At 55.4% G+C, this 12,500-nt stretch overlaps 4 protein-coding genes across 4 annotated transcripts in view; 2 read left to right on the top strand and 2 right to left on the bottom strand.

Moving 5' to 3' along the window:
- The window catches only part of PTSG_00939 (uncharacterized protein), a 2,437-nt gene extending 391 nt beyond the window's left edge, over window positions 1-2,046 (bottom strand). Inside the window, exons 1-4 of the mRNA XM_004998356.1 lie at window positions 1,276-2,046; window positions 981-1,101; window positions 560-803; window positions 223-285 (exon numbers count right to left, since the gene is read on the bottom strand). Of these exons, the coding sequence (XP_004998413.1) occupies window positions 223-285; window positions 560-803; window positions 981-1,101; window positions 1,276-1,560 (713 nt within the window). The 5' untranslated portion in view covers window positions 1,561-2,046. The remainder of the gene's footprint in view (window positions 1-222; window positions 286-559; window positions 804-980; window positions 1,102-1,275) is intronic.
- Window positions 2,047-2,704: 658 nt separating this feature from the next.
- Window positions 2,705-4,788, top strand: PTSG_00938 (Cdc20; the record flags this gene model as incomplete). Its single annotated transcript, XM_004998355.1, has 4 exons — window positions 2,705-2,845; window positions 3,167-3,514; window positions 3,695-3,862; window positions 4,090-4,788. The coding sequence occupies 4 exons, from the start codon at window positions 2,705-2,707 to the stop codon at window positions 4,786-4,788; spliced, it is 1,356 nt and encodes a 451-aa protein (XP_004998412.1).
- Window positions 4,789-6,678: 1,890 nt separating this feature from the next.
- PTSG_11660 (uncharacterized protein) lies at window positions 6,679-9,028 on the bottom strand (the record flags this gene model as incomplete). The annotated part of the gene is made up of 2 exons (XM_004998354.1): window positions 6,679-8,666; window positions 8,944-9,028. 2 exons carry the CDS (start codon window positions 9,026-9,028, stop codon window positions 6,679-6,681), a joined length of 2,073 nt encoding a protein of 690 aa, XP_004998411.1.
- Window positions 9,029-9,783: 755 nt separating this feature from the next.
- PTSG_00937 (uncharacterized protein) overlaps window positions 9,784-12,500 on the top strand; it is a 5,459-nt gene continuing 2,742 nt past the window's right edge. Inside the window, exons 1-6 of the mRNA XM_004998353.1 lie at window positions 9,784-10,175; window positions 10,477-10,589; window positions 10,822-10,871; window positions 11,063-11,152; window positions 11,362-11,436; window positions 11,818-12,021. Coding sequence (XP_004998410.1) covers window positions 9,967-10,175; window positions 10,477-10,589; window positions 10,822-10,871; window positions 11,063-11,152; window positions 11,362-11,436; window positions 11,818-12,021 — 741 coding nt within the window. The 5' untranslated portion in view covers window positions 9,784-9,966. The remainder of the gene's footprint in view (window positions 10,176-10,476; window positions 10,590-10,821; window positions 10,872-11,062; window positions 11,153-11,361; window positions 11,437-11,817; window positions 12,022-12,500) is intronic.

Raw genomic sequence — 12,500 nt, 5'->3', positions numbered from 1 at the left:
GTGTGTGTGAGTGTGAATGTGAGCGTGCGTACGCGTGTGTACGTGTGTTAATATGCGTGTACGTGTGTGAATATGCGTGTGTGTATGTGAATGTGTGCGCTTGATTGGGTTCAAACGAACATCACTATCGGGCATGCAAGCCCAACTGAATCAACACCGCCCTCATGCAAGCACGTAACCACGCAAGCAAGCACACAGCCAGGCAGGCACATCAGCACGCACTTGATTGGTTTGACGCTGGGGACATAGTGAAAGTCGCGTGATGCCTTTGGAGACCGCGAATCCCTGTGATGACAATAGGATTGCAGATGTGAGCACAGAATCCCAAATGGCACCAGTGCAGTACACGCGCGTGAGGCAGAAGAAGGTGAAGAAGCAACACACACGCATGTACATGAGCTGATCGACTACAGACACATGCACGCACACATGCATGTTTGTACACATGAATACTCACAGACACACAGCAAACAGACACACAGCAGGCGCACACACACACACACACACACACACACACACACACACACACACACTGCAAGACAGATGAATCTCAACCAACCCTCTGCTCTGGGTGGAGGCCTTGCGCATCTTTGCTTGGTTCTGCGTGACAACGCCGTTCTTTGGTGACAGCATCCCGCTGCCGCTGCTGCTGCTGGCACGTGCTGTCTTTGCTGCTGTTGCTGCATCTGCACCTGCTTTTGATGTCTTGCGGAAGAGCGAGCTGTAGTCAAACGACTTCTGGCAGCCCTTGAAGTCCTTGCTCGTGATGCCGCAGCACGACCACTTGCTGCCGTCAAAGAAGCCTGCGACAAACGCAAGCGACCAGTGATTCAGTGATTCGGTGAGGCGTGATAAGTGAGCAGTGAGGCGAATGCGACGCAATGCACAAAGGCAGCAGAAAAAGGATCCACACATGTACACACACACACACACACACACACACACACACACACACACACGCACGCACACTCGTGCCAGACCTGGATGGTATTTGGCGTGGAGAATGCGGTTTGTTGCACACTGTTTTCTCAGGGCAAGTAGCCACTCATCGCAGTCCTCACGCGATGGGCACTGCACATAGAGCACAGACGTGTGCACAATCTAGCATGTTGGTGTTGTTTGTTTTGGTGGAGGAGATGTGAGGACGGAGATGTGAGGAGGTGAGCAGGCCATTCATTTCAAGAACATCCGCATCCACAACGCATGCATGCGTGCATGTACAGGGTTCGCTCGTCAAGGTCATTCAGACACACACACATCTACAACTACACGCACCTGGATCATGTGCGGCTTGCCAAAGGCTTCGAGGGATACGCGCTCCAGCGTGTAGACGTTGCTGAGTGGGATGACGCCTTTGCACTCTGACGCGGGGTTGTTTCGCCCGCCTTCAAGCGTCCAATACGACAGCTCGCCAGGGTGCAGCACAAACCAGCGCTTCTTCCAGTTTGTGCGCCCAAAGGTGCTGCGCCCTTGCGCGCGCTTGTACATCATGCCAGACATGATGGGCACGTCACTGCGCGCGGGCAGATAGTCATTGTGGTCGTCCTCGTGGTCCCTCATCTTCAGCAGCTGATTGACACAAACGAGCAACAGGTGCTGTTGGCTGGTGCCTGTGGCTTAGCTTCTTCTTGTCTTGGTGTGCGAGAGAGCCGGCTGAACTCACGGCCAAGAAGAAACACCGCAAGACTCGTTCGCTCCCAAAGATATACGTCGCTCAAGATGCTTGGGTTGTCTTGGCTGGCTGGCTGGCTGGCTGCTGTGCTTTGTATTGCTTGTGGTGAAGTTTGGCTGGTTGGATCGATCAGTCAGTCTGCGTGTGCGTGTGTGTGTGTGTATGTGTGCGTGTGTGTGTGTGTGTGGATGAATGATGTGACGACAGCCGAATCAATCAATCAATGACTGTGGCTTGCTGTGCGACGATGAAGAAAACAAACCCACCAGCACCACTGTTGAGACAAAAGTGAATGTGCTCTCCTGAACAAACACGACATGATGGTGGCGCGCCAGCCAGCCATCAGCCAGCGAGCCATCTTGTCTCATACCGTGCATGCCTGTTGGTGATGCCTGATGTTGTTGCCCTCATCGAGTCTCATGCTTGTCATCGCTTCGCTCCTTCGCTTCGCTCCTTCGCTCCTTTGCAGTTGGTCAGTGCTACATTTTGTGGTGTTGAACTGCGGTAGCTGTCAAATTTGACAGCAGATGCAATTCCGCGCCATTTTTGAATTGTGTTGGTTGTGCAGCTGTTGTGGCAACAGGTCAGCCCTGCAGCCAACACAAACCGCGCGCCCCCAACGCAAGCACACACACAAGCACACGCAAGCACACACAAGCACACTGCACACACACACACACAAGCAAAGCACACTGCCCACACCATCACGCGTAGCACCAGGTGCACGGTTCACTTTCCGAGAACCCTTCGTCTCGTTCATATCTCAAAGCAACCCAAAAAGCAAGCAACCTCAAGCAACCAATACCCAAGCCATACCAAGCTAGCTACTACCATCAACCTTCTTTCTTTTTCCCCTTTCTTCCTCCTACCATCAACTCACGCCCCTTGTTGCAGTTCACCTCGAGGTGAAAGCGACACTCTCTCCTTCCATACCAACAACTCCAACACTCCAACACTCCAACTCCCTCTTCTTTTCATCCCCCCCCCCCTTCTCTCTTTCTCACACACACACATTCAAGCACAACCAGCAAGATGTCCAACGTCTTCGACAATGTCGACATCCAGTTTGCCAGCAGCATTTCCTGCAAGACCATGCCCAGGTGGCAGAGGAAGGCCATGCAGGCCCAGAACTCCTCCACCTCCCGCATGACGCCCCGCAAGGACCGCGTTCGCGTAAGTCTTCATGCACGCTCTTTGTGCATGTGTTTGTGTTTGTGTACGTGTGCGTGTGTGCACGCGTAAGTCGTCGTGCGTGCGTGTGTATGTGTGTGTGCATGTGTTTGTGTTTGTGTACGTGTGCGTGTGTGCACGCGTAAGTCGTCGTGCGTGCGTGTGTATGCTCTGGACACTGCTGCATGGCATGCAACGCACACACGCCAACCCCGCCCCCTCCCCAACCTCATGTCGAAACGACACTGCCCACACTGCCCCCTTTCCGTTGCTCACCGTCGTGGTTTTCTTTCTGTCATCTTTCATGTTTCACCACGTACGTAGGGCGACCGCTTCATCCCTGATCGGTCTGCCATGAACATGGAGGCGTCTCACTACAAGATGCTCTCTGGCGCAGACGACGAGAACACACAGCAGGACGCCGCCGGCATGCCCGGCAGCAGCAAGATCCTCGCGTTCAAGCAGAAGGCGCCCAAGCCCAAGGAGGGCTTCCAGAGCGACCTTCGCGTCATGTACACCCAGAGCCGCGCCGCCGCCAAGCCAAAGAAGACGGCGCGCTTCATCCCACAGGCCCCCGAGCGCATCTTGGACGCCCCCGACCTCCTTGCAAACTTCTACGTCAACCCGCTTGACTGGAGCAACGAGAACATGCTCTGCGTTGCCCTCAACGACGTGAGTAGTGTGTTTGTTCTGTGTGTGTGTGTGTGTTTGTTCTGTGTGTGTGTGTGTGTGTTCGCTTGCGCGGTCTCACTGCTTGCCCGTTCAATTTGCTTTGCACTCACACCACGTACCACCTCCATCTACCCCCCCTCCATCTACCCCCCCCCGCTCGTCCACGTTGGCTGCGTGCAGACTGCGTATCTGTGGAACGCCAGCAACGGCTCCATCACAGAGTTGTGCCACCTCGAGAACGCTGGCGACTACATTGCCTCGGTCTCCTGGGCACAGGACGGCGCACACCTTGCCGTCGGCACCAACAGCGGTGTTGTCCAGATCTGGGATGTCACAAAGCAGAAGCAGGTGCGTCCGCTGCCATCTTGTCAACCGTAATCTGTGTTTGTGTATGTGTGTGTGCGTGTGTGCGTGTGCGTGTGTGTGTGTGTGTGCGTGCGTGTGTGTGTGTGTGTGTGCATTGAGGCTGTCGCTGCTACATGTGCTTCCCATACTCGTTGTTTCGGCGAACTCACGTTTCACACCACCACCACCACCACCACCACCACCACCGCCGTCATCATCATCATCATCAGGTGCGTGACATGAGTGGGCACGGCGCGCGCGTCGGTGCACTCGACTGGAACAACCACATCCTCAGCAGCGGCTCCCAGCGCGGCATCATCCTCAACAGCGACGTGCGCGTGCGCGATCACGTGATGCAGGCGCTGGAGAACCACGCCGGGGAGGTGTGTGGCCTCAAGTGGTCGCCCAACGGCCGCATGCTTGCGTCTGGCGGCAACGACAACCTCGTCAACATCTGGTCCGACGCGGGCGAGGTGCGACACACGCTCACGCACCACCAGGCCGGCGTCAAGGCGCTCGCGTGGTGCCCCTGGACACACAACCTGCTGGCCACGGGCGGCGGTACCGCGGACGGCACGATTCGCTTCTGGAACTCCACAACAGGCAACTGCACAGGCACCATTGACACCAAGTCGCAGATCACGTCGCTGCTGTGGAGCAAGGAGTACCAGGAGATTATTGCCGGCCACGGCCACAACCACAACGGCCTCAGCATCTGGAAGTACCCATCACTGGACCAGGTGGCCGAGCTCAAGGGCCACACCGACCGCGTCGTTGCGATGGCGATGAGCCCCGATGGCGAGATGGTTGTGTCGGCCTCTGGTGACGAGTCGCTTCGCTTCTGGAAGTGCTTCCAGAGCGATCCCAAGCGCAAGGCCCGCAAGATGTCGGCCAACCCAAACTCGCGCCTCTCCTCCACCATCAGGTGATGTGGTGCGGTGGACCGTCCATCCAGCGACCTATCGTCCAGACAACACAAAGTTGACCTCCTTCAATCCAGTCCATCCAACCGAGCATAGCCAGCTAGCATCATGGCACCCACCCCACACAGCGACCAACAACGATGTATGCCGACCACAGCAACCGCCTCCAAGATGCTGACAGTGACACGCACGCACGCCCTCGTCGTCGTCTCTTCTCCTGCTCAGCGGCGTTGTTCATCGCATCCTTTGTTCGTTTCGGTAACGTAGTGTCGTTCCTCGCTAGGTTTGATGAGCTCAGCCATTCCTCCCCTAACCCAAACCCATCATTAACCCAACCCAACCCACCCTGTGTTCCCTGTGAATGCACACACGCATTGCTTGCAACCCTCGTCTTTTGCGGCGTTATGCTGCTTGCATGCGTTCATGTGGTTATGCTGCGGTGCCTCGCACCCTGCATCGACCGCCTTCTTTTCACCCCAATCGTGCAAACGATATCATGACCATCATCATGATCATCACCGCCACCATCATCATCGACATCATTGCATTCTGCCCAGCGCTCGTTGTCACCACGCCGGCCACCACACCCGCCGACCCGCTGACCGCAAGCATCATCACCACCAAGCGCCAGCACCGGTTGCTACTGTGTACGCAGTGCCTGGCTGCTGGTGCTTGTGGGGCGGTGGGAAGGGGCGGTGGCCGTGAGGAAACGACACGAGGAGCGGCGCTGCTCACACCAGAGCAGGCCGGTGCTGTGTGCACGCGTTGCATGAGAGTTTGCATGGTTCTGCATGATTGCATGCTTCACAGCCACAAGCTACAACGGCGGCTCGCCCAGCGACCGTTGCTCACCAATCAACCAACCAATCAACCAACCAATCAATCAACCAACCAATCAACCAACCAACCAATCAACCAACCAACCAACCAACCAACCCCTTCTTAACCCCAAACCCCAAACCCTCAAACCCAATCCAAAAGCTAACCAACTACATAACCCTTAGCACAACACATACATACTCACCAACCCCCAAACCTAACCTACTAACAACCCCAAACCAAACCAATCCAATTCCCCCCGATCATCCATCACAAGCCGCTCGCTCTGCGCTTGCATTGCATTGCATTGCACCACCTTGCGTCATCATGCTTCGCGCTGCGCGTACGTTTGCTGCATTGCACCTGCCCTGCACAGCTGCACATGTGTGTACACGCACAACAGCCAGAGCGCCTGCACCCGTCCGTCCGTCCGTCCGTCCGTCCGCTTCGTCATATTGTTTCGGTTCGTCCATCGGCCTTTGCACCGCCGCAGCGTAACATGTCACAACAACAACGACGACGACGACGACGACACCACCTGTGTCCATCCAGCCCATACGCACTTCGGAGCGGTGGGTGGATGTTATTTCTCCGGCTTCCTACCAACACCCCAACTGGTGAGATTGATGCGCACGCACGTGTGTGTGTGTGTGTGTGTGTGTGTGTGTGTGTGTGTGTGTGTGTGTGTGTGTGTGTGTGTGTGTGTGTGTGCGTGTGTTTCAATGTGTTGTGCATATGTGTATTTGCTGAACTGTGCGGTTGTTTGGTTTGTGCGCCTTCAACTCACTCTTGCTTTTTCTTCTTCTCTTTTGTTTTGTTTTTTCCTGTGCCGCTTTGTTTGGGTGTTGTTCAATGATGTCGCAGCTGCTCTCACATATCACGACAATGTGAGGGCAAGTAAACACACCCCTACCCACAACTTGAGAAGAAGGGAAAGCAATGAATGAACAAAGTGAATGAGAAGAAAGGACACGCACACATGCGCGCGCACACACACAACACACACAACACACATACACACATACAACATACAACACACACACACACACACACACACAAGACATCCATCATCATCAACTAGAGCGTGGATGAGGTGTTGAGATCTTCCACGTGCACCTCCCGTCCAACCCCCTCTGGCACCATCTCCTGCTCCTCCCCAACATCAGCGCGGCCGCCATGGCCATCACCACCAGCATCGCCACCGGTGCCCATCATCTCGGCAGGAATGACCTCGTACGCGTGTGTGTCCTGTGGCACGCGGCTGTGCTGGTGCATCTGCCGCATGTGCATCAAATGCTGATGGCGGTGATGATGAAACCCATGCTGTTGCTGCTGCTGCGGTTGCTGTTGTGTGGTGGTGTCTGGCACAACACCAAATGCGGAGCGCGGTGGCGGCCTCACAGGTGCTGTTGAAGACGATGCGTACATGGACGCTGGCCGGCGACCGTACATGGCGTTGGAGGCGGTGCGCATGGTGCTGGCCTGATCTGGCGTGATGGTCGCCGCACCCTCGCCCTCAACCTCCCACGGCACCTCCCCAAGCTGCGCATCCACGTACATGTGCGTGGCACGACGCGACGGCACGCTCAGGTGCTGCAGGGACCCGGAGTGGATGTTTTCGCCAGTCGGGGCCGCAGACACGTGCGAGAAGCGATGTGGATGTGTCGCAATGTACTCCTGCATCCCTTCGCTCTCAGAGACAGCCCGCCGCACGCGCCCAAACGATGGTGGCTGTGGTTGCTGGTACCTGGGGTGGGTTGGCGGGACAACCGTGTCGTTGCTTGCAAGCAAATCTGCATCGCCACGACTCCGCCGTGCCTCCTGCTCCTGCATGCGCTGCTGCTGCATTTCAAGAAAGTAGTGGGATGGCGGGTCTTGCTGTGAGTGCGTGCGCCCACGGCTGTGCTGGAAGCGATGCTGCTGCTGCTGCTGCTGCTGGGCGAAGGACGACGGGTGGAAGGGCTGGGCATACACCGTGTTGCTGAACGTGGTGGCCATGGATCCGGACGCATCCATCGACGTGCTGCCCTCCTCGCTCCCTTCCATGGACGTGTACTCCTCGTCCACCTCCTGAAAGCTGCGGTCGAGCGGGATCGGGTCGGTGGCGGTCGTTGCGCTCACCATCTGCGCGGTGGCCTTGCTTGAGCGGCTGCCATGCGACGCCGTCATGGCGCGTGATGACGTTTCGTATGTCGTCATTTGCGCCTCCTCGCTCTTGCCGGTGATGATGATGCCGCAGAGGCGGAAGCACAGGATCATGCACGCGAGCACGCACAGCGCAGCCAGCACGGCAATCAGCACGAGGAAGGTTGAGTCCTGGTCCTTGGAGAAGGTGTTGAGAGCGACAGCCTGGTGGGTCATGCCAAGGTTGTCCATCACATGCACGCGCCCCTCTCGCACGGCAACGCGGACAGGCGCGATCTGTACGCGGGGCCCACGCGCTGTGACCAACACCATGCCCTTGTACTCGTTGAAGGTGAACGTGACCGCGCTCGTGCTGACGTTGGCGCGTGTGAACTGCGCGCGCAGCTGTGCCTCCAGCGCATCTGTTGTTCCAGCAACGATGAAGAACCGCGGCGCCTGGCGCAGCACAAACGCAAACGTGTCCTCGCTTGGTGCCGCCGTTGTTGTTGTGGTGGTTGTTGTTGTGGTTGTGGTTGTTGCTGTTGTCGTGGTTGTTGTCGTTGTCGTTGTCGTGGTGGCTGTGGTTGTGGTTGTGGTCGTTGTTGTAGTTGTTGTTGATGGAGGTGCACCTGTGGTTGTGGTTACTGTTGTCGTGATTGTTGTCGTGATTGTCGTTGTTGTGGTTGTTGTGGTCGTTGTTGTAGTTGTGGTTGTTGAAGGCGGCGCACTTGTGGTTGTGGTTGTTGTGGTTGTGGTTGTTGAAGGCGGCGCACTTGTGGTTGTCGTTGTCGTGGTCGTTGTAGTAGTAGTAGTAGTTGTGGTCGTGGTCGTGGTAGTGGTTGGAGTGGTCGTGCTAGTCGTTGTTGTGGTCGTGGTTGAGGGAGCAGTTGTTGTTGTTGTGGTAGTTGTGGAAGTTGGGGTTGGAGTGGTGCTTGTCGAGCCTGCACGTACATCATCACATCATCACATCAACATGATGCATCCACACATGCACACACAATCAACACACAAGACACACAATACACGCATTCACACATTCACACACAATACACACGTTCACACACATACACATGAGCACATGTGCATGCAGACAAGTACATGTACGTGGTGAGGTTAGAGTTGAGACATGCTTCAAAAAAGCAGTTTGCAGACGACAAGCGAAGCAAGCCCAATCACAGCAAAGCGCCAAGCATGCAAGAAACGCGTGGTGTGACTCACTCTGAGCGAGGGCGGTGTGCTGGGAAGCGACGACGGCGACGATAAGCGCCACCAGGAGCGCCTTGGCGCAAGAGAGCCTTGTCATGCTGCAGCGCGGGGCGTGCGGCGTGCGGTGTGCGCGGATAAGAAATTATTGACGGCAAAGACAGCCTTTGATGAGGTCTGACAACAAAAAGCACGAGAGGAGCGAAGATGGGAGCGAGAGAGAGAGAGATGCGTGAGTGGATTGGGGACGCACAGCTCGAGCGGGCGGGTGTTGTGTGTTGTGTGTGTGTGTGTGTGTGTGTGTGTGTGTGTGTGTGTGTGTGTGTGTGTGTGTGTGTGTGTGTGTGTGTGTGTGTTGGGGTATGTGGTTCGTGCCTCCCTTCTCTCCCCCCCCCCCTGGTGTTGTTGCTGCTTGCTTCACCAGCTCCAGTTATAGCACCCGAAACACGAACACGGCGAGCGTGCAGTTGCATTGTTTCGACACACCTTAGAAGTCACCGTGCAGCGCCGTCAAGCGCAAAGCCGTCTGCCCCGTGGTGGTGAGGACGATGAGGTACGCAGCCAAAGCCAAAGCTCAAACAAACCAAAAAGTGTTCGGATATGGGGGTGGCGATCCGTGGGGTCGCCCTGTGATGTGTTGCTGGCCGGTTGGTCGGTGTTGCTTTGTTTTGTGTCGCACAACATTGTCACCGCCCAGCCACGGCAGAGCAGGTTGCGTGGGAAGCTTGAGCGTGTGTGTGTGTGTGTGTGTGTGTGCGTTGCCTCCGTTGCTTTGCTTACTCCATCGTCACCCACGGCAATCACACAGCCCACGCTCTTGCTTTTGCACTCTTTTGCTCACTGATCATTTGCACGAGATTATGTAAATTGCACCACTTGCGCACTTGCAATTGGCAAATCAAGGAGACAAAAGCTCAAGAAGAGACAAACGACAACCACCGATACCAACCAACCACTGCCCGCCTTCTTCCAATCGACACACACACATACACACACACGCACACGCACACGCACGCAGTAGCATTGCAGCTGAAGAAGATGGACGCGAGTGAGCTGCGCACAGACTTGGAAGCGCTGCATGCAGAGGCAGAGGCGTCAACCTCAATTGCAGCAGTGACCACAGTGGTGAACGACTACCTGAACAAGTTCAGGTCAGCCTCGGCCAAAGCCGCCGTGCAAGACGCCATTGCAGATGTCCTGCCGCACATGGACGCCGCAGCACACCCCCTTCCCCTCGCCATTCTCTTGTGCGTCCCATGCTGTGTGGTGTGTTTGATTTGTGGGAGCTACTGCTGCGTGTGTGTGTGTGTGTGTGTGTGTGTGTGTGTGTGTGTTTGATTTGTGGGAGCGACTGTTGCGTGCGTGCGTGTGTGTGTGTGTGTGTGTGTGTGTGTGTGTGTGTCGTTTATGTGTGCGTGTCGTTTATTGTGTGCGTATTTCTTGCTGTATCAATGGCTGTCATGCACATGATGTGCCAGACGTCCCACAAACAACCCCTGCCCCTACCATAGAAACAACGCCACTCACTGCTTGGCTCATGTCGTGCAGGCTCCTTCAACAGACAGCTGAGGACACACCCCAGCGCGACCAGTGGATCGCCTATGTCTCTGCGCTGTTCCATAACGGCGACATCACAAAGATCCAGCAATGTCCAGAACCTTGTTAGTGATGATGACCGTTGTCTGTGCGCTGCGCTTCACCACATGTTCAGACAATCAACCCATGCCTCCTTTCCTGCTCCCTTCTTTGCTTGGTTGCTTCTTTCCTTGCTTGCCTGTCGTTTGACCAATAGTTGTGCTGTCTGACTACAAGCTGTCAACAAGCATGCATTTACCCCTGGCATCATGGCACCTCAGTCCTCACACAAGCCCTTGCACATTTGTGCGGTTTCAGTCATGTCGCTGGCACAGATGCTGTCACGCATCTTGCTGAAATGCAACCAGGTGATATGGTCGACACATTGATAAGTTTTGCTGTCCATGTCCTTGTTTCGACACAGCACATGCGCAACCAGGGCACACGCCATCGCTCATCCGCTCATTCACACTTGTACCTGCTCACACATGCACATGCACATACACGTGCTCACACAACACCTGTCATGTGTGTGTGTGAATGCTGCTTCTGGAGCCAGGCCATTCGCGGTGTGTTGGCGGTGAAAGCGCTGCTGCAGCGCCTCGTGGCGCCCACAACATATTGCGCCCTTCACACCGAATTCGCAAAGGTGCAACACATGACGCAGAGAGTGTGCGTGTGTGTATGTATATGCGTGTGTGTATGTGTGTGCGTGTGTATGTGCGTGTGCGTGTGTGCGTATGTGTGCGCGTATGTGTGTGTGAGAGAGAGGGAAGCTCAACACCTTTACGCCCACCACGCCTGCTGCATGTTCACGTGCTTTCATGGGTGCGTTCATTGCCTGCATGCACGGAGCAGCTTGCGGTGGCAGCGCGGCTGTATCGGATTGCCGCCGACGTCGTCGCCCACCCCATCTACGATATTTACAAACACGTGCGTGGTCCCTGTCGAAAACATACCGCACTGAGGCGTATGTTGCGTGTTGCGTGGTGTGTGTGTGTGTGTGTGTGTGTGTGTGTGTATGTGTTGCGTGGTGTGTGTTTGTGTGTATGTGTTGCGTGGTGTGTGTGTGTGTGTTGCGTGGTGTGTGTGTGTGTGTTGTGTGTGTGTGTGTGTGTGTGTTGTGTGTGTGTGTGTTGTGTGTGCGTGTTTCTCATGTGCACATCAACTACCCTTCCGGCTTGTCTTACTCAACACATACACACACACACACTCTCTCTCTCTCTTCATCACTCTTGTTGTCTCTGCCTTCACCTCCACTCATCGCCAACCCCCCACATCCCACCGGCTTTCATCTCCTCAACCATACGGCAGGGCGCGGACACGGAGCGCGTCATGTCATATCTGTACTACAAAGGTCTGGTGCAGATTGGCATGAAGCAACATGCTGCCGCCCTGCACACCCTCACGCTCCTCAGCAACTACCCTGGCGAGGCCGTCAGCGCCATTGCTGTTGAAGGATACAAGAAACTCGCCCTCCTCTCTGTTATTGTCCACGGTCGCGCTGTCAAAGACAAGGTGTGTGTGTGTGTGCGTGCGTGCATGCGTGTGTGTGTGTGCACATGTATGCTTTATGAGCATAGTTTGCTTCACATCTCTTCCTCCCGCCTCTAACCACGCAAACGCACACACACACACACACACACACACACACACACACACACACACACACACAACACGGCACGAGGGAGAAAGGGGGGGGAGAAGTTTGGCGGTGGCTGTGGGAAACTATGTGTGATCTGGGATCGAAGCGGTAAAAAGCATAGCAAGAGGAGGAAGGTAGTGAAGAATTCGGTGTGTCTATACAATAGCCTGTGCACGGTCATATGCAAACAGAGAGAGACTACATCGTGACTTGCTCCATTTTTCTGTTTTTTGTGCTATTTACCGCCATGCCTTCGGAGCGTTTACAGGATATGTATATGATAAAGATGAGTACGAAGCAGCGAAACGGTAAGAAGATCATAATACTTGAGCGCAACTATATGCAGGCATCG

Source organism: Salpingoeca rosetta (assembly GCF_000188695.1).
Source record: "Salpingoeca rosetta unplaced genomic scaffold supercont1.2, whole genome shotgun sequence".
NCBI lineage: Eukaryota > Choanoflagellata > Craspedida > Salpingoecidae > Salpingoeca > Salpingoeca rosetta.
This window is presented reverse-complemented; position numbering and strand designations above follow the sequence as displayed.